This window comes from Labeo rohita, chromosome 9 (assembly GCF_022985175.1).
Source record: "Labeo rohita strain BAU-BD-2019 chromosome 9, IGBB_LRoh.1.0, whole genome shotgun sequence".
Lineage (NCBI taxonomy): Eukaryota > Metazoa > Chordata > Actinopteri > Cypriniformes > Cyprinidae > Labeo > Labeo rohita.
In genome coordinates, this window is record NC_066877.1 from 22,098,097 (window position 1) to 22,121,579 (window position 23,483).

Genomic DNA, 23,483 nt, shown 5'->3' on the forward strand with positions numbered 1-23,483 from the left:
TCGAGAGAGTACAATATGAGACAACATTCATCGATGACATTTTAGACCCTTGTTTGTACCTGCAATGTACTGAGATTTTAGCAGATAAATCATTAAAGCATCCCGTTAGTAAACTCTTTGTAGTACGTGTTTGAAGTACGGTGTATTGATTTTAGAGTGGTATGTTTTCTTATTCAATGTTTGAAGTTGCTCTGCAGGCACAGGCAAGTAATCTCACATTCCCCAGTAAAAACGATTGCGAGATAAACATATACAGACATAATAGTAATGATAATACACAACCACATTCCCTAAGACCGAAGAATGAGAACTTTGTTCCCATATCAGAAAGATTTTTATTATCTGCATGGGTTCATTCACAATGGTCTTGAGGTTGAAAGCAGCCGTATTCATATGATTCATAGAAGCGTTCTAGAAAGTCCACGCACCCGGTTCCAGGTCATTTAATATAAACATGCCATGACAAGAGCAGAGCCATGCTTTTCTGCTTGTGTCATTTTAAAGAATCAGGAGCAAGAACTTGTGAACCTGACGTTTCAATGGGTGTGAACCCTTATATGTATATAGTTGTAAATCTTCAATATAAACATTATAAATGTGACCTTCTGTAGCAGCTTGGCTTTTATTTGCAAAATGGGAAAAGTTTTGTGTGTACAGCTGATCGCTACTCCTACGGATCTTGGAGGTCTCGGATGAGGTACACTCTATGAGGAAATGAAGTGAGTGTTGATGTAATCCTCACCGAGTTCGTGATTTTGGTCTTATTCTTCCAAATAGATGCCCACGCGTCAGGGGTTAACTGTTCATCGATGCTGCGCTCCCACACTTTCTGCATTGGGAGGTATGGCGTGAAGTTAGCAGTAAGAAGATAGCAGTCAGATTTTAACTTTGACCCTTAGAGGGCACTGTCTTGAAAGGCAGTGTGGTGGTTTAGTGAATTATCCGTATTGTTGTTGTCAGTGTCAATATGTATTCATTGTATTCAAAGACAAGACATCATTTACATCATACAAAAACAATAGCATAACTCTGTTATGCTTGTACGCTTCAGCTAAAGATGTCTAGAAGCTAAACATATGACTTTAATTGTCTGACTTAAGGCTGAAAGGCACTACATGACTTTTGCAAAGATATTTTCCCCTAGATTTACAGGCAATTTTAGAATGCATATTGTTTTCGTTTGTCATGCATCTCCTATCAAAAAGGTGCATTTTTCTGTGTAATGTTTGAATTGTTTTTCTTTCAGCTACTTACAAAGTCAACAAGTGTGTGAAAATATGTTCAGATTTTAAAAGTCACATAGTGTATTCCAGCCTTTACTAAACTTTAGTGTTCTTTACCTAAAGTTCTTGCATTTTTTAAAAAGCTTTATAACTGCCTGATACAGATTACAACGAAAACAACAAAGTGTAAGCCAAACAAAACAAGTAAACAGATCACATGAATCCAGACAGAAACAAAAGCAATCTCATAGGCGTAGAGATAAACAGTTCAGAATCAGACACAACACAAGCTTTCAGGTATTTCTCCACCCAGTCAAACACACAAACATAGACGCAACAGGGAGAAAGAGATGCGTAGGGGGCTGAACCCAGTCACGGGTGTTAAAGTGGGGTACCTGTGAAAGGCGGGCGCCACCGGGGCTGGGGTTTGTGCTTGGGGGCAGACTCACAGGGGGGTTCATGCTGCGCTCTCGCTCTTCCTGGTAAATTCGATCCCTTTCACTCTCAGGTAAGTTCAGGAAGTTCTGCATCGCTTTGAGGTTTACTAGCAAAGACTGAGAGGCTGAGCGTGGGTCCTCCTCTTTTCGCAAGATCTCTGACAACAGGCCCTGGTGTACACACATAAACACGTATGTAAGCACAGAGGAAGCGATTTGTGGAAGGCTCATTTTTTCACCTGCACCATGTAAGTCTCCACCCACTCTTTAACTGACTGTGCACTATGCTGGATGTAATTGGACGTAATTTAGACCTGCAGTGACTCTGTGAATTCACCAGGTGTGTTTGATGCCGAGAGGGTGTATGAGAGGATTGGATACCAGAGTAATCACGCTGACATGCTTAAAGCGACTCACAGACCTCAATCCTCTAACAAACACTTTTATTATTCTTTTTGTTTAGTTCAGTGCAAATTAAACTTGTTTAGTTCTGATTTGTATATTTGGTCTGTGTTTGGGATAGTTACTAGGCTTGCCGATAAATCTTATAGATATTATGTTGTGATATTTTTCAGTTTTTTGCTAACATTCAATATACTTCTCAACATTTATGTACTTTGTATATGGTTTTTAAAATAAAAAAAAAAATCTTCAGTTTGTTTTTTAAAGGGGTCATCAGATGCAAAACTCACTTCTCACTTTTACATGTTGTTTGAACATAAATGTGTGTAGGCAGTGTGTGTACAAAACCACCCTATAATGATAAAAATTCACCCAGTGGTATTTTTTTAATCTTTGTAAGTAATATCCCCTTTTTAAGATCAGGCCATTCTCAGCTTCTTGTCTATGTGACATCACACAGACCAAGGCCGCTCCCACGATAGTTGACAAATTATGCATTTTAATTATATGACAAATTGTCAAAAACTAAACTAAGTAATCTTTAAATTCAATATAAAATGTAAATTCATCCTGTCTATTTCTAAATTCATGTTCTATATTTTATTGTAGGAAATTTATCCATGTGTGTTTTATTTACAAAATCAGAAAAAAACAGAACCAAGTCCCCATTTTTGCTTTCTTTTTACATTTAAAAAGACATTTCACTTAGATGTAAGTCACAATAAAGTGGAAATAATCCACTACTTCAGGGTTGCCGGACTTTCACAACAAAACCCGCCCAACTGGTACTCAAAACCAGCCCAAAAGTGACCCAATTGTATTTCGAGGGGGGTCCCCTGGTAAAAATCACTTTAAGGGGGGTAAAATACATGTTATTTGACAGGGTTCCCCAGGTAAAATTAGCATTCCAGGGGCTAAATATTAAGTAATTGGGGTCGCTTCAACCCGTGGACATGAAAAACAACCCACGGAAACAGTGTTAAAGTAGCCCAATTACGTTGGAAAACCGCAGACTTGGCGGTAAGTCTGCGGTTTTCCAACGTAATTATATTAACGTATAAATGGTAAAGCAAATATATTTGGTTTGAATTTTGAACTTAACGTCACACTTAACTTCACACATAATACATTCTCCACCATGCAGTCTGTACCTTACCTGTGTACGGTTGAAGGCAACTCGAGCGAACACTGCCTGTGAGACACTTGCTCTTTTCAGCTCATCTCGCACCTGCTGGTAGATATCAGAGGAGACTTCTGCAGCCGAGGGGTTGGACCCGGGCTCTCCAGGCCCACCGGATTTGCTAGGCCGTGGGATAGGTGGGTGATTGAGAAACTGCTGGTTAAGAGCCTGCGGGTGCTGATGCAGAAGGCGGCTGACGGCCAGCTGCTGGTTGATAAGATGAGCCATGGCTAACTGCTGCCTCACCAGCTGTGGACTGAGCTGGGGTGAGAGGAGTCCTCCGGGTGCCAAAAGAGGTTGCAGGGCAGCAGGCGGAGGCGGAGGAGGCACCTGAGCCCGTAGCGGAGGACTGTGATGGAGCTGCCCGTGAGATGATGGAGCTTGCGGCTGCCCTTGGGATGGAGGCTGAGACTGGGATGAATTCTGAGGTTCTCCAGAGCTGCTTTTCACCAGAGAGCCAGCACTGTTCAACGGACCGAGCTGCGCCAGACCAGCCAGGTGAGGAGGTGGACGCTGGGCTAATACACAGAAGTCAGTGAGACTGTCCCTTTCGACTGTGGAGAGATGGAGATTCATATGAAACACTAGAACAAACTCTCTTCTAGTTGACAAATCAAAGACAGTCCTTTACCCAAATAAACAAAGTAGATGCCTACCCTTGATTTCCGAGCTCTCCCGTCCTTGCCACATATAATCCCCTAAAACACACACAAAGGACTCATGGTAAATGACAAAAGCATTCACTCACTTACTCAATCACGCTCACCATGAAACAACAATGTTCTTTCATGAATAGAAAGTTTTACAACTTCAGTTTACAACTGTGTGACTGACACGTGAGTCATCCAATGGGGTCTCTCTGCATTGGCACACACATCTGGCAATGCGGGCTGAGTGTTTAGCTCTGGGAGGCAAGGAGCAGAACTAATGGAGGAGGCTCGGTGTAACTCAACACCACTTACTCTGTCAGCGTGCCGAGGATCGCTTTATTCTTTGCTGGCGCTCGCTCTCTCACTGCACTTGGGGTTTAGCCCCCACTTTGATCTGTCCTGCTGTGTAATTATTTCACTTTTTGAAGGGGCAACGAGAGGAGGAAAATTGTCACAGGCATTTGGATGCTAAGAGGCTTAAACAGCAGAGCTGTGGGACGACTCCTTGTAGGATCTGCCACTGGGAGACCCCCTACAGCATTTTTGGGGAAGAAATAGTGGTTTCTATTAGGCCGCGAGGAGGCTTAAGTTACCCCATCCCATTTAAGAGGAGTCATTAAAAGATAATGTATAAAACGTCGCACAAGACTTGCTCATGACCCTGAATACCGAACCACACGCTAGAAATGGGACACAACCCCTGCATCCGAATATTCCTAGTTCCCTGCTATTTAGTGGATGAAAAAACAACCGATGACCTACTTCTGAATTTGCATTTAGTGGACACTTTTAGTATCCTTTAAGTCTACAGAACAAGAGTTGGCAGAGACAGTTGAGCTATACAACTGATGCTGTAAGTCACATGACAGTGATAGCACGGCAGATGTTGTACGTCTGGATTTCATTGACACTCCTACAAATTCATGTAGGGCTGGGTGATAAAACAATAATGACAATTAGCGCAATATAATTTCTCAATAAAATGATAACTAGAGTTTAATAAATGTTTGATATAATGTTCATGCACCAAAAGCATAGTGAAACAACGCTACTCATTTGAACTGCACCACACGGACGTTTATCCACTCGGCTCAAAGTTCAAATGGCAGCGCGGGCCAAGCTTACTAGAGCAGATGCATTTCTCGTTCACCAGTCACATGAGCACTAAACAGCGCTGTGAGATCCAGTGTGAAGCGCTTGAATTCAGCGAAGAACACAAATGACTCTGTGATTTAAACTAATGCCAGATGAAACAGTGCTGACAAACAGGACAAACACTGTGCGCAACGATACAGTCAGAAGGCTTTTCAATCTACAAATCGCTATCATTTACTGTAGTAACACTAAGTGCACCGTGGCAGAAATGTGGGATAATGATGAATTAGACACGAATTGAATAAATTGAAAGGAGTAAGTGAATGTAATGGCAGTATTTTTTGTGATTAAGCTATAGCATTTGTGCATTTATACTAAATGTACCTAGAAACAATATAGTTACATTTTTATCATGGTATTGGGGTGCTAGATGTGTGGTTTTAACTGGTTATCATGATGTAAATGTACGCTACAAAGCAAGACCAGTGGTTAATTTAAAAAAAAACTCAAACTGAATCCCACCTGTCGCAGAAAGTCAGTGACTTTTTTCATGGTAAACTCTAAAAATTGTTCAATTCAAGAGTACTGTTTAGTGTAAAACAAAACTAGCCCAATCGCGTTGCAGTGGGGGGTCCCCCGGTAAAAAGTGCATTCCGGGCAGTAAAATACAAGTTTTTTTTGGTGGGGTTTCCCTGGTAAAATTCGTATTCCAGGGGCTAAATATCAGGTTATTGGGGTCACTTCAACATGAAAAAACCCTGTGGCAACAGTGTTAAAATAGCCCAATTCTGCGGGGAAATTGCAGACTTGGCAACACTGTGTGTGGATGCCAGGTTAAAGTTTTAGTCTTTTTTCGATGGCGACAAATAACAGAGGAAGATTTGAATTTGGATTTGACCTGGATTTTGGTTGGACAGAGTAAAAATACAACCAGAAAGACATCAGTACAACTCTTACCTTTAATTTTTTTGTACTTCTTGTACCAGCGACCAAACTCTTGGCATTTGGCAGTTGAGACGTTAGCATAGTAGGAGCTATTCACTATCGAGGAGATCATACTCTAGAAAAAGTCAAAGAAAAGAGTGAGAGAAAAAAATGAGAATAATGACAGAGGATATCGGAAATAAACACACATGGTCAAGATCTTAAAATTGCAATGATAAATGGTCTATAAAACACATTACTGCGGAAAGCCACCCAGGCAAGGCGGATAGCGAACGGCGTGACAAGCTTCGAGCCGCAGTGACACAAGTAGAGACGAAGAGCCACACACATATGCAAACAATTGATATGAGGATCAACACCCACACAGAGCTCCACTTAAACACAGCATGCACAGATACATAAATCTCCAAGATTGCTCGCTTACTTGGAAATGAGCACAGCAAGGATCGCGGACGCACACCCACATTGATACACACACACACACACATGCATACTCTCTCTCTTTCTCATGGTGAAGTAATTTCTGGGTTTTAGAAATGGCCCATGAATGTGGGGAATTTTTGAGTAAATTTCAAATTGATGAATGAAACACGCTAAGACAGTTTATGCTACATTAACCATGCACTGACGCCATTGATTGGAACATCTGCAAGCATTAGCCCAACATTTTCAATTGTTGTGTTGCTAAGTATTATGTTGTTAGTTTTGGAAGAGCTGGACCAGCAGTATATGTTTTACTTATCATCTTAAATGTCACATCTATATGCGTTGTATTTGAAAAAAATCTGAATGGGTAGCAACTGTACCTGGGAAAGTGGACATTCTTTGGCCAGTGTACTCTGGTTCATCTCTTTGAGCAGTTCTTTGAGGGCGTTGCGTACCGTAGCGTGATTCCACTGCTCGGATGGAAGGTCCTCCAGTTTAGCAAAGCTGTATCCATAAAATCATTATTACTCATCCCTCCATTATTTTACAGTAACCATCTTCATTTCCTAATCAATAAAACCTGCAGCAGGCCAGGTCAACAATTATATCCCCATGGGAACACAGGGAAACAAACCTGGATGATACATGACTACACAAAGACTACAATCTTCTCATTTGGACCTTATGTTTATCTCTTCAGCATCCAGGAGAAAACTACAATCAGTGGGAATGAAAGAGGTCATTGAGAAGTGCAGATAAAAAGTTTTCCTGGCTTTTATGTATGCACAGGGCTTTAGAGGCTTGCTTAGCTGTCTATCATTGACATAAGCAAAATAATCCCTTAATTATCTCGTCACTTGTAATTGAGTGAAGTATATAGAAAAGGGAAGGTGTTTCCTCAATGCAAACATTAATATAAGAAATATTATTATTTACATTTTTTTATAATTATTTCATATTATACTGCTATAAATAAATAAATAAAAAACGCTAAAACCAGCCTAAGATGATTGGCTGGTTTTAGCTAGTCAGGCTGGGAGACCAACTGGAACAACCAGCTAAAACCCACTTGACCAGCCTAGACCAGATAAAACCAGCTAATCTACCTTAAACCAGCTAAGACCAGCTAACCAGCTTAGGCTGGTTTTAGCAGTTTTTTTCCAGCAGAAAAAGATAATAATCAATAAATACATTTTTTATATAAATAACCTATATTTTATTTTCCCATAGTTTGTAGACAAAGGACATTTTTACATTTTATAAAATTGAAAATGATTTCACTTAATATCACAAACACTATGAGATTCCCAGTCATCACAAAACCATTAGGAGAGAATAAAAAAAGAGTTAAATATGTATGTAAATACACTTAAATAATGTACTTTACACTTCACTCTTAAATAAATAAATAAATTACATTTTTCAATTAGAACAGTTTTACAACTTGACACCAAAAGATAATCTTAAAATTCATTTATTTTGTTTTATTATTTTATTTTATTTTATTTTATTTTATTTTATGGTTATTTAAACCTATCATTGACATAAGCAAAATAATCTCGTCACTTGTAATAAAGTAAAATAAATAGAAATGGGAAACTTTTGTATAATATAATAAATATTATTATTAGCTTTTATAATTATTTATTATTACAAAAGATAATAATCAATAATTATTTAGTAATAAATTAAATTAAATATTTATATAATTAACTTATGCTTTATTCTCCCATAGTTTGTAGACAGAGGACATTTCTTCTACATTTTATAAAAATTAAAATGATTTCACTTAATGTCATAAACACTATGAAACCCCTCAATCATCACAAGATCATCAGGAAAGAATAAATAAATAAATAAATAAATATGTATGTATGTAAATTAACCTAACATACTTTACACTTACTTACACTCTTAAATAAATTCCATTTTTATATTTTACAACCTGATACCACAAGATAATCTGTTTAAAATTCAATATGTATTAATTTATTTTAGAAAACAATCTAATTTTGTTTGTGCTGGTTGTTTGAACTTAAAATTGGACCTATACTTTTTTAATTAAATAAATAAATAAAAACATATATCAATAAAGGTTTTTGATATGCACAGAGTTCTCTGCTGAACCAAGAAACTATTGAATAATCTTAATTTTTGAGAGTGCTCTGTGGTCCCTCACCTCTGTAGCTGGATGCGTAGTGTGACCATGTGGTAAACGTCCAGCAACATATCAGCAACCGTCGCCTCTGGAGCATCTGTCAGGTAATGGATGGGTAGGGGGTTCCAGCGGCCCACCTTAATGATGCCTGTGAAAAGGAAGCAGAGAGGGGGGAGTCGATTAACCCCACTTGATCTCATTGTGCCGCAAATTTGTGTAGCATATTTCCATGACATCATCAGAGATGGCCTCATGTCAATGATGGCTGTAATGAAATCTCAATAAAAGAATAAGTTAGGAGGGGCTCCGCTCCATTGAGTAGGCAGCTCCACCAAACCAGAACCAAACCTGGCACATTACATCATCACACCAGCACCCACTTACAGTGAAAATCAACATTAGAGGGCACACAAACACAATGATTGAAAGACAGTGAGACAAGAACATCGTGTGATTGAAAAGAGGGGATTTAGGTAGGTGGCGGACCAATGTAATTTACAGCATATTGCGAAATACATAATTATACATACAATTCTTAAGTGACAAGGAAGTGTATTGGGAAATGAGTCATACATTTATCATTTACGAAACTATTTACAACTACCTGTGAGTTATTGCCTATTGCAAACATTTTGGAAATCATATATTTAGTTTCCTTCTCATTTTCTGCAGTGCTTCATCTTGTGCTATAAAAGCAGACAGCAATGATAAGGCATTATCTATTAAATACTTATCAAGTCAGGAAGAAGCATCTAACACACATATTAAGGGCGCACCGATAACTGCGGGCCGAAGGGGCGCCTGTGGCTCTTTTACAGCCAAGAAGAATATATATAAAAAACAGCCGCTCGTCTAGCGCATCGCTGCCTCTTACAATCATGTCCACCCCCAGTTCCCCCCCTCCATTAATGGTCCGTCATAAACACAGGTCAATGATTGTATGATTAACCCAAATTGACTGTTATAAATGCCTCTCGTTGTGCAAAGGAAGAGACGAGCATTTATGGCCGAGGAGTAATCTGTAATCGGGGTATCACTGTGAGACAAAGCCATATTTCTGAACGATGTCGTCCAATTGTTTTGTAAATACTCCAGGTAACTAAGGCCGTCCCACACAGACCCGGGTGAATGGACGTGGATTGCTTCCTATTTAAAAGATTGACAAGCCTGTCATTATTTACTGATGTCATTTCCTAACCATGACCTTTTTTCCTCTGTGGAATATAAAAATAGAAGAAATCTGAATGGTAAAAGAATGTAAAAATGCTACAGTAAAAACCTATTAACTATATACAGTTGAAGTCAAAAGTTTACATACACCTTGCAGAATCTGCAAAATGTTAATTATTTTACCAAAAATAATTTTTATTTAGTACTGACCTGAATGAGATATTTCACATAAAAGATGTTTACAAATAGTCCACAAGAGAAAATAATTTAAATGACCCTGTTCAAAGTTTACATAAACTTGATTCTTAATACTATGTTGTTACCTGAATGATTGACAGCGGGGGTTTTTTCTTTTTTGTTTAATGAGAGTTGTTCATGAGTCCCTTGTTCATCCTGAACAGTTGAACTACCCACTGTTCTTCAGAAAAATCCTTCAGGTCCCACAAATTCTTTGGTTTGGAGTTAGCATTTTTGCATATTTGAGCTTTTTCCAACTGTATGACTGTATGATTTTGAGATTGCTCCAGAAGTAAACACAATGCATTAAGAGCCAAGGGGTGAAATCCTTCTGAATTTGAAGATCAGGGTAAATTCAACTACTTCTGTCTTCTGGGAAACATGCACGTATCTTCAGTAGCTTCTGAAAGGCAGTACTAAATGAAAAATATGGTATTTAGGCAAAATAAGAAAAAATGTACACATCTTCAATCTGTTCAAAAGTTTTCACCCCCCCACCTCTGATTACATTGTGTTTCCTTGCGGAGCATCAATGAGTATTTAAAACTTCTGTAATAGTTGTATATGAGTCCCTCAGTTGTCCTCAGTGTAAAAAGATGGATCTCAAAATCATATAGTCATTGTTGGAAAGGGTTCAAATACACAAAAATGCTGAAAAACCAAAGAATTTGTGGGTCCTGAAGGATTTTTCTGAAGAACAGTGGGCAGTTCGCCTGTTCAGGATGAACAAGGGACTCATAAATAACTCTCAATAAACAACAAAACAAAACAAAAAGCTGTGGATCATTCACAGTATTAAGAATCAAGTGTATGTAAAATTTTGAACAGCGTCATTTTTTATAAATTCAACCATTATTGTTTTCTTGTGGACTATATGTAAACATCTTTTATGTGAAATATATTATTCAGGTCAGTACCAAATAAAAAATAACATTCATTTTGTATGAGCCCTCCTATTTTGGTAAAATAATTAACATTTTGCAGATCTGCAAGGTGTATGTAAACTTACGACCTCAACTGTATATGCTGAAAAACTGTAGTAGATCTAACAGGACATCTAATTTAATTTTACAGTGAAAGTAAAAAGAGCACAATTTTGATCTTAGGGTGAACTATCCCTTTAAAGTTGTGCGACAGTGTTTCCTTAATTTACTGAACCTGAACAGGCTTACAGATCAGGATAAAAGCTAAGCAGCAGTGGCATCTACTGAGGGTGCCATCATTTTTTTCCAAGAACCACACTGTGCTATTAAAAATGAATTAGCTGAATCTATTATGCCCTCCGCTCTATTTATTTCCAGATGTCGCAATCATTGTCAAGATGCGGCGTACATGTAAACCGGACCCTGTGCTCGTTGCATTATTAACCGTTTTCCAAACACTGCAACACTTTTCAACACGCACCGCTCATGTGCATGTGCAGTCATTGCACGCCCCTTGTGCCAATGTATATATTCAACACATCCGACAACAGGAAGTGAACCTGACCAAAACCGAAGGGTGTGCCATGAAGATAGATACAAAACACATTCACACACACAAACTCTCACTCAAAAGTATTTCCCATGGTCTTAGGAGGGACTGACTGAAGCTGTGAAAACTAAACAATGCTAATCACATTACTCTCCGCTAAATGAGACCCAGACGCTGCCCAGCTTCCCGCTCTTGCTCTCTTTCTCTCTTTTTTGTCTTTTTATTTTTTTGTGTGTGCTTTAGGCTGTTTGTGTCATCTGAAGAGCTCCAGCTGCTCAATCACACACAGACATGCCGATGGATCACTTACCTCCATCCAGACACTGTATTGCAATGCCACTGCTGCCACTAAAGCCTGATTGAATGAGTTAGTTTTGGACACAAAATGCTTTTGCAAATTAGCAAAGGCTCTATTGTTTCTCTCAGTTTCTCTCAGTTCAGTGTTTGTGTTTTGACTAGAGAAAGATAACAAGACATTCTGTGTGACCCGTTTCACCGTTTTCCTCCACTATTGGTTGATTGCTCCTCATGTGGGAGCTTATCAGTGTCAGAATCTAAACAAGACCAGTGTGTTTTTGCAGAGCCTTAAACCCCTAAATCATGAAAATGGGCCTTATTAGTTTAAAAAATGGTATAAATATAAAATAATACTAGACAGAGCCACTGCAATATTGTTTCTTTTAAGTACATCATACTGTATATTACTGTGTGCTTCAGTCTAACAGATGCGGTGTAAATAAACAACAACTGAGAACTATGTACTTTACATTTTTACCTAACCTAACCTAACCTAACCCAAATAAAGAATAGTGCTGCATTAGTTAAAAATAGTTCAAGAAATATGGTATAAAATCAAAGATAATTGTGGATAAAAGTAATGAAAACAATGCAAAAAAAGCCACAAAATAAAAATAAAATAAAAATAAATAGGTCTTATAAATATATTATAACACCTCAAATATATATATATAATAAATATTTATAAAAAATATTTAATAACTATATACACAGTAGATTTTGTTCAAATTTGTCTTATTTTTTTGTACTGTACAGCAGTGCCTGAATTTCTTCCCTATATTATTTTTGAGAAAGTGTGACAAAAATATGCTTTAACAGCTGCTGTTTTTACCATGCAAAAGTGCTTTAAACTAGGGCTGGCAAATGATTAATCGTGATTAATCGCATACAAAATAAATGTTTGAGTTTGCCTAATTTATGTGTGTGTACTGTGTGTAATTATTATGTATATATAAATACACACAAATTAATGTATATATTTAAGAGAAATATGTTATGTACAAAATATTTTTATTTATATATAATATAAATTATATAAAAAATGACAATAAATACATATACTTGTACATATTTCTTATAAATATATACATGAATGTGTTTGTATTTATATATACATAATAATTACACACAGTACACACACATATATTAGCCAAACTCAAACTTTTGTGTGCGATTAATCGCGATTAATTGTTTGACAGCCCTACTTTAAACATTAAACCGTAAGCTAAAATAGCCTCAGTGTATGATTTTTTATTTATTAATTTTTAAATGTTATTTTTCGGGCAAATGTAAGCAAATTGTCAGGTGTTTGTCACCTTTATTCATGTTATCGGAAGAATTCAGTGATTATGTGGGGAAGGGTCTAGGTTTGTCACTTGTGCTCCCTTGTGTCAGAATTTATTTATTCTAGTTTATTTTTTGCACCAGGGTCCCAGACAACCACTACAAGGGGGGCCGATCCTGCTGGTGACCCTTGTAACTACAGTGAACTTCTATTCTGTGATACACAGGCCTCTTGTCTTTGTTCTTAAGGTATTTGCGGAGATGTATTCGCCAGACTGTGAGAGGCAAGTCAGACAGATGAAGACAATTTGTGTGATTGTGCCACGCCCCCCGTTAGATCTGTCCTCCTTTTTCAAGTCTGTGTTTATATTACTGGTTTTCCTTTGATTTTTTGAGCGATGTTGCTGTTTTGTTTCATTGTGCAATGCTGAATGTATGCCCAACGCAGACGTCATTAGTATTCCCACTTTGAGCAGTAGCATCAATTAAGTCTGATCTAAGACGCTCTTAATGTACTTTAAGTTAAGCAGTAAGAGTTGAATGTCAGCGAGGTTACCCAATTCACATGTTCAGTGTTAAACAGACGGCTCTCTCCAGCTAATCTGAAAAAAAGCAATGAGCTCTGTTCCAATAAAAAGCGGTTAAATGTATTCCTATTTACAGTATGAGCTAGCATCATACAGAGACTGTGGTAATGTCATTAATGAATCATTTTTAACTTGGAAAGACTCTGTTCCTTGTCATTTTCCTCCCCCAGTACAAACCATTGTTCCCATTGCCACATTAAAATTCCTCCTCCCAGTGCTGGGCTTTCATGTGGTCGGCTGGTGGCTTGGCTAAAGCTTATGTGTATCCATCCATACACACTCGCACACACAATCGCAACCTCACACACAGCCTGAAAATGTTCCCTAGCGCACATACCCTGTTCGGCAGAGCTAGTTTGGATAGATGCACTGAACGCTGAATGTTTGCTGTTCTGAATGACTTGACTCTGCTATATGAGTCATGAAGACCACAGACTGTTATGACCAATTGTTAATAATGCATCTAAATAGATAGAACAAATCAAACTGAAAAAGCAGGCCTGAGAAATATGGTCTGTCTTTTCCTGAATGTACTGTTTTATAGTTTCCTTACAGTCAGTCACTCTCGATGTCACGTCAGTATGACGGATTATTTGAGATCCTAATAAGTTGGTCATACCGACGTGACATCTCTGTTGCCCTCCTTCAGGGAACGAGGGTTACATACGTAACCGAGATGTTTTACTATATTATCATAATATAAGCATCTGTTATGAGATCAGTATTTTGGTGCAAATACTATAGATTCATATATAACCTTTTTAACCCAAAAAATGAAAGTTCTGTTATCATTTACTCACCTTAATGTCATTCCAAACCCGTTTTTTGTTCATACAATAAAATTCAACGGGGTCCAATGCTGTTTAAAATAAGGAAGAAAATGCCTACAGGTTTGGAATGACATGAGGGTGCATAAACAATGTCTTATGAATTTTAATTTTTTAACAAGCTCAAGCCTCTTTGGTCAGCCAGTTTCACCATAAAGATTACACGGGTTGACCAGCATTTTGAACAAATGTGCTGATCCACCAGCTAGAGAAACAATATCCTGGTCTTAGCTAGTTCTTTTTAACAGGTGACTGAATGTATACTTTTATTAAAAGTATGACAATTGAAGTTACAATCTAATGATGTTTAAATCATTAGAAATAATACAATAACAGCTTAGCCTCTAGACTGCTTTTGCTGAAATAAAACACTGATTTAACCACGCTAATAAGAACATTGGTTCAAATTATAGATTTATGGATTGGACAGATACAACTTATTTTGAGGTTTAACCACAATGGAAAGACGTTACTGTCATAAATTATCTTATGTTAGAGCATTGAAGACCCCTGGCAACAACAATGACAAAACTGACTCGTTTCTGATTAGTTGCCCGGTGTGTCAGATGGCAGATGGAAAGCTTACTCACTTTGGTCATAAATCTGAAGGATTTAATTGCATTTTATACCAAAACAATAAGAAGTAGTTCATCGAAAAAAAAAAAAAAATCAGTCATTATGTACTCACCGTTATGTTTTTTTCATGTTTCAGCTATAGTTACATTTATTTGTGCTTTTTTGTTGTTTTTGAAGCATGACATTAGTCAAAATGAACAGTCGTTGTATGGAAAAGAGCAGTGTGAATATTCTTTGAAAACTCTCCTGCAATTTTCCACACACATGAGATAAATAATGTCATCTGCACATGTCGATATTCATAAATGTTCACACTACAGGCTGAAATTAGTTAACTGTCATTGCTCAATGTAAAGTGGCTGTTCAGGCAACAGAGCGTATTTTCATCAAACTGCCCCAGTTCGACCCGCCATGGCTTCATGTCAAACGTGGCAGCACAACAATGCACTCGTGCTGTAATCCGTCACCACTGTTAATTGTCTGAAGCCTTAAAGTACAGGTCTGTCCATACGATTCTATAAAAGTACTCAGACCCTTATAATTGAAATAAACAATATCTCCCAGTTAATTACTGGTCAGGCTAATTAAAGAAAGGCAGCGGTGCTGGGAGAGGAGCTTAAATATACCACTACGAGAGAGCTATGCAGGACACAATTCAAACAGGGAGAAAATAGATGGGACTCTGTGTAATTTTGGTTGTGAACCGCAGAGGAAAAAATGTATAATTTAAGCCAGAAATTATTCATTTAACATAAACGCTTGCTTTAAAAACAAAAAGTATTCATTTGAGAAGAGAGCTCTCTCCATCTCTCTCTTTCTCTATCGCTCATTCTCTGCTCATTTTAGGAATAAAGTGAAGTCAGTGCAGTTCTTTGTAATGAGAGAATCTTGTCAGTATGTGTGAGCGAGTGTGGGAGCGTTGTTTTAGCTGTATCCCTCTCCTTTTATTTTATCTGGCCTCGTCTAAACTGATCGCTGTGAGGGTGTGTGGATTATATTGAGCCTAAACGGTTTGTTTTCCACTGCTGTCCTGTCCTCCTTTGTGTCCTTTTGATATTGTTTTGCGATTGTACAGAGGTGACCGCTTGTTTTTAGGGGAGTAGCGTCTGGGACTTCCTCACAGATGTGGCGCCATTGTGTGGGCCAGACAGGACTATTTCGCCTTTCCAATCATAATGCCGCTTCTATCAATTTGCATACTTGTTTAATTTTATAGCACATAACGGTATTTTTGGAGGTTACACAAATGGCTGTGTGGGTAACATATTGATCTGTTTTTGGCTCTTCAAAGGAATCTCTAAACGGCGCTTCGAGGGAATTTAAAGACACGCTGTTGACCTACGAGTGACTCATGTTTTTTTTTTTTTTCTGTTTTTGTTACTGTGTATATTTAGTTGTCAAAAAAAGAGAGAGATGCTTATTTAACATTATTTTTGATGAATAACAAGCTGCAGTCGCACACAAACACAACCACGCAGCATTTAATTTTAAAAACTACAATCACTACAAAAACGGTGCAGACATTTCATCAGCCTGACTTAAATGATCATTTAATTAAAGGTTGAAATGTGGCCTTCAATTTTCCCTCTCTGTTTTCTGACAATACTCTCAATAAAACGCAGCACCATCAAATCGCTCAACAAACTTCGTTCTAGTCAGACGTACAGAGCGTGAACTGCGAATACAAACACTGCATAAAATAAGTTCACATAAATGCCAAATGCTGAACCTATGAAGTAAATCGTGATGTCTTTTGTTACCGCGGATCAACATGAAGTAATGACTGTTTTAAATTTTCTTCATACTTCACAGAGTACAAGTAAACTCTCAATCTTCTGGGAGATGACAATCATGTGTACAACAATAAAGTAAAGCATTATATTGCTTCCTTGGCCCACATACTCATAAACATTGTCCATATACACACACAAACACACACAGAAAATGAACACGTACTATGCAGGCACAAAGACCTCGAGCAGACACAAACTTGCATTCCCACATGTTACCACATACACACAAATACAGTTCACACGCATCTTTTTGTGACGTGAAAGTACCGCATTCTTTGCCTCGCCATTTCCTTTGTTCTTGTTTAATGAGATTTTCAGACTGTCTGTGATTTAGTTATGTTTAACAAATGCCCTTCCTCCTCAGTGTTCTCAGACATATTAGACCAAAACAGTATATCCTCCTGTCAACATCTCAACAGCCGAACCTCCTCTCTGAACTCCATGCCACTCTAATCGGTCTGAACTGAACAGGAATTGCATACTAGCGTATTGCTTACTGCATACTGTGCAATATAGACTGTACGCTGCTTAACGTACTTAAAAGAGTATGTATTAATCACAATTAATCGCTTCCAAAATAAATGTTTTTGTTTACATAATGTATGTGTGTGTGCTGTGTATATTTATTAGGAATATATAAATACACACACATACAGTATATATTTTGACAATATTTACACATATATATTTTTATTTGTATAATTATTATTATATATATAAATATATTTAATATATAAACATAACATATTTTTCTTAAATATATCACATTATACAGTATACACACATAATCACGTAAACAAAAACTTTTATTTTGAATGTGATTAATCGTGATTAATTGTTACTTAAGTGCGAACTGAATGTAATATTTTTGGATATTTAATTGCATTGCATTTCATTTCAATTTAAATTGATATTTTGCAGGTTAAAATGAACTGAAACACTGAAGGATAATTCTATTGTCTATGAAATATGGTTAAATGTAGTGCAAAATATACTGACAAGCATTTATGGTAAACTACAATTTACTTTAATATAATTCCTATTGAATGCAATTTAGTACATTTAAAAAATATTCATTTTCAAATAAAACACAAACTCATACATACACATAAAATACATAAAAAAAGTATTATAATCAACTACTTTGCTTTATTATGTTAAATCAATAAGCGCACCTATTTAAAGCTTAACAAAAGATTATTAAAATATAATTATTTAAAATGTACTCCCTTATAAATGTACTTTAAAGTAGATGTTTTAATTTGATTTTATTACAAAGTAACACTGTTTTAAAAGTGTACTTAAGTGCATAAGGAAACAGTCAAGAAAGTGTACTCTCTTTAGGTACACTTAAGTTATACATTAAAGAGGTTTTTTATTTCCATAAGATTATATATATATATATATATATATTAGACTTTTACACTTTTAAGATTTAAATTAAATTACATTAAACACAATTTAGCACACTTCTTTTTTAAAAAGGGACTTCTGTTAAAAACATTTTGCCATCAAAACATTGTGAAGCTTGTTAAATTGAGATTAAACTTTAAAAAAATATCTGTCACACTGGAAATGGAAGGTCAGGTTCTATTTATTTATTTATTTGTTTGTTTGTTTGTTTCTGAAACTGAATATGTAAATATATCAACTTCTCTGAACATGCACTTTGAGTCTGGGACAATGTTAAACTCACCATGTGCCTGGGCTGCTGAACTGTGGGAGTAGCCAAGAGCAAGAAGTGCAGTCTCAACCAACTGAGTGAAAAGGATGTCTTTCCTGACCAGCACAAACTCGGCATGTTCCTCCCGGCTCTCTCCATCTGATATCATCCCTCCATCCACCTGCTCCACCACACAGAAGACTGGAATCATCAGACCTGTGATACAGGAGAACAGCATGGCATAGAAAACATTAGAGAAACAATGGTCAACAGAGAAGAGACAAATTACTAAATTAATATCCGCTATCATCACATCCAGTGACTAGGATGGTATTCTACAAATGGAAATCTTACTCGTTTATCTAAAAATATTCTATATAAATCTCATTTATAACTAAAGCGTGGCATTATGTTGAATAGTCGCCACGTGCTGTTCACACGTGAAGTGTTTTCATTAGAAATCATTAATGATTAATAGGTCCATTACTTTCATTTGAATAAGGTGGCCAGGGTCAGTCGCTTGTCCCAGGTTTCCCAGCCCAATGCAAATAGTCAGCATGAGCAAACGGTTCAGATTGTCTATCAAACTAGCTCTATTATACTTCATTAAAGCTATCATTTTTTTATGGTGCCTCCCTTCGCTTTGTCAGGGCAGCTGAGCTGATATCTCCTCAAGCCAACGGGCTGCGTACTAACGGCAGGGTCACTTAATAAAATTAGTTGCAAGAGCTTCCAACGGATATGCAAACCTTTCTGCCTTCAGTGTTTGAGGATACGGCTCATTGCGCTGTAACTTAACACATTATTTTAGTAGTGTTGACTTTGTTAACATTTTAGTTAAAAACATTTATGATTAACCCGTAAAATATGTTGGCAAGTGATTCGGTGGGTACAGAGTCCCGTCTTTTAATGGGATGTCGAGATGCATAGTCATTCACGGCTTGTTGAGAAATAGTACGCAGTACCTAATGATGCCTGAAAACACACACATCCCACCCAAGTTTCCTCTGGTTGATCTAGGCCTAACGTATCCCTTGTTTTTTCAATTTCCCTGAAGTGCTCAAAAGCCTTCTGACTATTAATTAATACCCCTTAAAAATTACAGGCTGAAAGCATTAGGCAAAATCCCAGTTGTACTAATAAGAGCAGAGCAGTACACACACACACACACACACACACACACACACACACACTTCCATACAAATACATATACATTCACACACTGCTCCCCGAGCCCCTTGGTTTAATCAGTCAATTCCTATATTTCTATTTCCTTTCCATTAATCACCCTGGCTTCCAGTTCAGAATGCTCTTATGGAGTGAATTACAGGCCAGGGGCCTGTGCCAATTCAAGTAAGTGAATTTCCCCCAACAGGGAAATATAACTGTCAACACACAGCAGCTCCCAGCAGTCCCCCTCTCTATTTCTCTCTCTCTCTTTCTTCCGCTAGCTCCCATGGGCTCATCCCTGTACCCTGTATGAGCACGGTTTCATCATAAGATAACGACATGTGTGTGAAGCCTGTGTCTGACTCATTTTTGTGTGTGTGAGTGTTTTAATGCTGTGCAAAGCTCACTCTGAGTAAGTCTTAGTGTCTCTTTGATTATCTGTTTTAATGCACATTAATGCCTGAACATTTCATTTAGACTTACACATGAAGGGTGTCATCTGCATGGACTGTTAACATAATCACTGAGTATTTGCTTTAAACTGTATATAAACGTGTGACATTGCAGTTGACTAAAGCAACAATATTAAATATTTAAACATTTTGAAATATAGCAGTAAAAAAAGAAAACAATTAAACAATTTTTTTTGTCTTGTTTTCCAGATAAAATAAAATAAAATAATAAAACAAAATAAAATAAAATTTCCTTAAGGGGTAAAATACAAACTTAATTAAAGCTATATTTACTTTAGCTGGATGAGAAAAATTACAAGATGACAAAAATGATTTTTAGCAATGCAGGCATGTGTCTTAGTGATTTTGAGTCCATGTCTGATTTGTGTGTGGCCCACTCTTTAGTGTTCCATTGTGGTTTGGAGAAGACTGTTTCGAGACAACCTCTGATTAAAACTAACCATTTGGCCCATCTGCCAGTGCACAGGGAGAGAAAGCCCCACTGCTTTCCTCTTCTACCTATCCAGAAATTTTTAAGAAACGTTTGTTGACTTAGATATTGTGTCAAATCAAATCTGCTTCAGAGGTGTACAGCAAGGTGCTCACACATACAACATGGACAAACACACAGTATGTGCTGTTAAGGTTTTTGCCTCTGAAAATATCTAATCTATATCTGATATGTCGCTTTATGATTGGCTGCACACGTTGTTCACTGTCAAGGTGAATTACGGCTTAACCTTGGTGACATTTTGGCCGTAACACTTTTGCTAAGGCTGTGTGTTACTGGACACAGACAGTATGTTTTGTTAGAAAAAAATGTGTAACTGCTTTATTGTCTGGACCATGTCATGTTAACTGTATGTGGGTCGTTGACACTTTTAAAGCAGTAACAGCAATATCCTGCAGTATGGTATACTATATATCTAAAACTGTATATATAACATACACTAGAGTTCAGAATTTTGGGGTTTTTATGATTATATAATTATTCAGTTTAATTGTTGAAAAAAGTCTCTTCTGCTCACAAAGGCCGCATTTATCTGATCAAACCACAGTAAAATAATTAATTATTTGAAATATTATTGTCTTTTTTTGTGAAAACCTTGATGCTAAATTAAAAAAGTTCATGTCTATGTTATGTGTCAGCTACCCATGTGTAAAAACATATTTAAAGCCATTCAGTAATCACACCTGCCACACCACTGTATGTGGCAATTCGTTAGGGTCACTGTAATCAATATGACCCCCCTTCTGACACACGCTACTGTTGCAGTCAATAACTGGCCAAAGGGAATAAATCAGGTCTACATGGTGCTACTTAATTCACTGAGTTTATAGTGGCCACAACACTCCTGTGAGCTGAACTACAGTGGTGTATGGGATTAAATTGATCTGCATCATGCACTATGGGCAGCTCTTTTAATAATCTCAGATAAAATTAAGAGCGGGGCTAAATGCATAGCCAGATGTGGTGTTTTGAAGTTTATTCTTTTTTTTTTTTTAATTCTATAATAATTATCTCACTAATTTAAAAAAAAAAAACAATACATTTGTTTAAGCAGTGGTGTAGCAGTTAGAATTTGTGCTGTAGGCACATTAAACCATGGTGCTACTGTGTGGTCTTCCTCCACTATACAACTAATAAAGAGGAAACATATATACATATTATATTATATATAATATACACTATCAGTCAAAGGTTTTTAACAGTAAGATTTTTAATGTTTTAAAGAAGTCTCTTCTGCTAACAAGCCTGCATTTATTTGATCCTAAATACAGCAAAAACAGTAAAATTTGAAATATTGTTACTATTTAAAATAACTGTTTTCTATTAGAATATATTTTAAAATGCCATTTATTCATGTGATTCAAAGCTGAATTTTTGAATCATTATTCCAGTTCCATTATTCCAGTTCCAGTATATTCTAAAATAGAAATCCTTTTATAAATGTCTTTATCATCATTTTCAATCAAGTTAAAGCATCCACCCCCAATCAAAAAAAAAATACTGACTCCAAGCTTTTGAAAAGTATAGTGTAAAATGTTTCAAAAGATTTTTATTTTAGATAATTGCTGATCTTTGGATCTTTCCATTCATTAAAGAATCCTGAAAAATGTACTCAACTGTTTTAAATATTGATGATAAAAAATGTTTTTTGAACAGCAAGCATATTAGAATGATTTCTGAAGGATCATGTGACACTGAAGACAGGAGTAATGATGCTGAAAATGTAGCTTTGATCACAGGAATAAATTACATTTTGAAATATATTCAAATAGAAAGCAGTTATGTTAAATAATAAATATATTTCACAATATTACTGCTTTTGTTGTATTTTGGATCAAATAAATGCAGGCTTGGTGAGCAGAAGAGACTTCTTTAAAAACTCACTGTTCAAAAACTTTTGACTGGTAGTGTGAATCTAGGGATCATAAAGGTTGTGAATGTCTTACCGCTGAGAGGTCTCTGTTGGGCCCCATTGTGGCGACCGCGGTGACCTGTGGGACTGCCGTTGAGTTCCAGACGGCCCATCTTTGGTGGGGGGGCCACCAATATCAGGACTGCTGCTCCCACGTCGCTCGGGGCTCTCCCGTAAACGAGGGCTTTCTCCTCCGCCACGCTCCATCCCCCTCCACACTACAGGGGGAACACCAGCCAGAGGATATGGACCTGAGACAAAGAAAGGGGGAGACAGAGACCTAATGAAAATGAAGCCAATATCAATGCATACACTTTTTTCCTGAACATCATAAATTGTACATTTAATTAAAAAAATACTGAGTTGGAAAAAACATTAGAGTGAATCTGTGGGAGACTTAATAATATCACAACATAATAATACATAACAATACATTATTATATATACATTCTGTCCTAATAATACATTTTACATATAAAATGCACTGTAGGTTCCTCAAAAAACACACATTTTTGTGTCCTCACAATGACCATGATAATTTATCATTTGGATCCAATAAACCCTAAAGCGAATCTAACTAAAGCGAAAGAACTAAATCCAAATTACGAATAAAATGTGCATTTTTCTTCTAAATCTTTTTATCATAAAATCAAAGATTCAAAAGATTCCCTGTCGTTGACTCTTACACACAAACCAACAACCGGGGCTAACAAACAACAACACAATGCCATCAGACACTACATTCTAAAATACAGAGAATTGTTTAAGAGGACGCTGGCATCTTATCAACACTATCAGCAAACAGAAAAGCTGAGGCCCAGTGTCTCGTTCTGCTCCAGCGTCTATGGGGAATGTAAACTAATGTGCATTTATATGTGCATGTGTAGCCAAAATGACAGACCTCTAGGCAAATATACTATGCGAAAGCAAATATGCTTAAAGACTTTTTATGGATTAAGTTACTTTAAGTTGTTCAAATGATATCTGTGTGTGCATGCATGCAAATATGGTATTT

General features: G+C 36.8%; 1 protein-coding gene across 1 annotated transcript in view; it reads right to left on the bottom strand.

Moving 5' to 3' along the window:
* Positions 1-23,483, bottom strand: part of satb2 (SATB homeobox 2) — a 54,381-nt gene that overhangs the window by 14,848 nt on the left and 16,050 nt on the right. Inside the window, 9 exon segments of the mRNA XM_051119428.1 lie at positions 1,619-1,831; positions 3,219-3,796; positions 3,899-3,940; positions 5,945-6,047; positions 6,739-6,862; positions 8,538-8,664; positions 18,457-18,639; positions 22,503-22,585; positions 22,587-22,719. Of these exon segments, the coding sequence (XP_050975385.1) occupies positions 1,619-1,831; positions 3,219-3,796; positions 3,899-3,940; positions 5,945-6,047; positions 6,739-6,862; positions 8,538-8,664; positions 18,457-18,639; positions 22,503-22,585; positions 22,587-22,719 (1,586 nt within the window).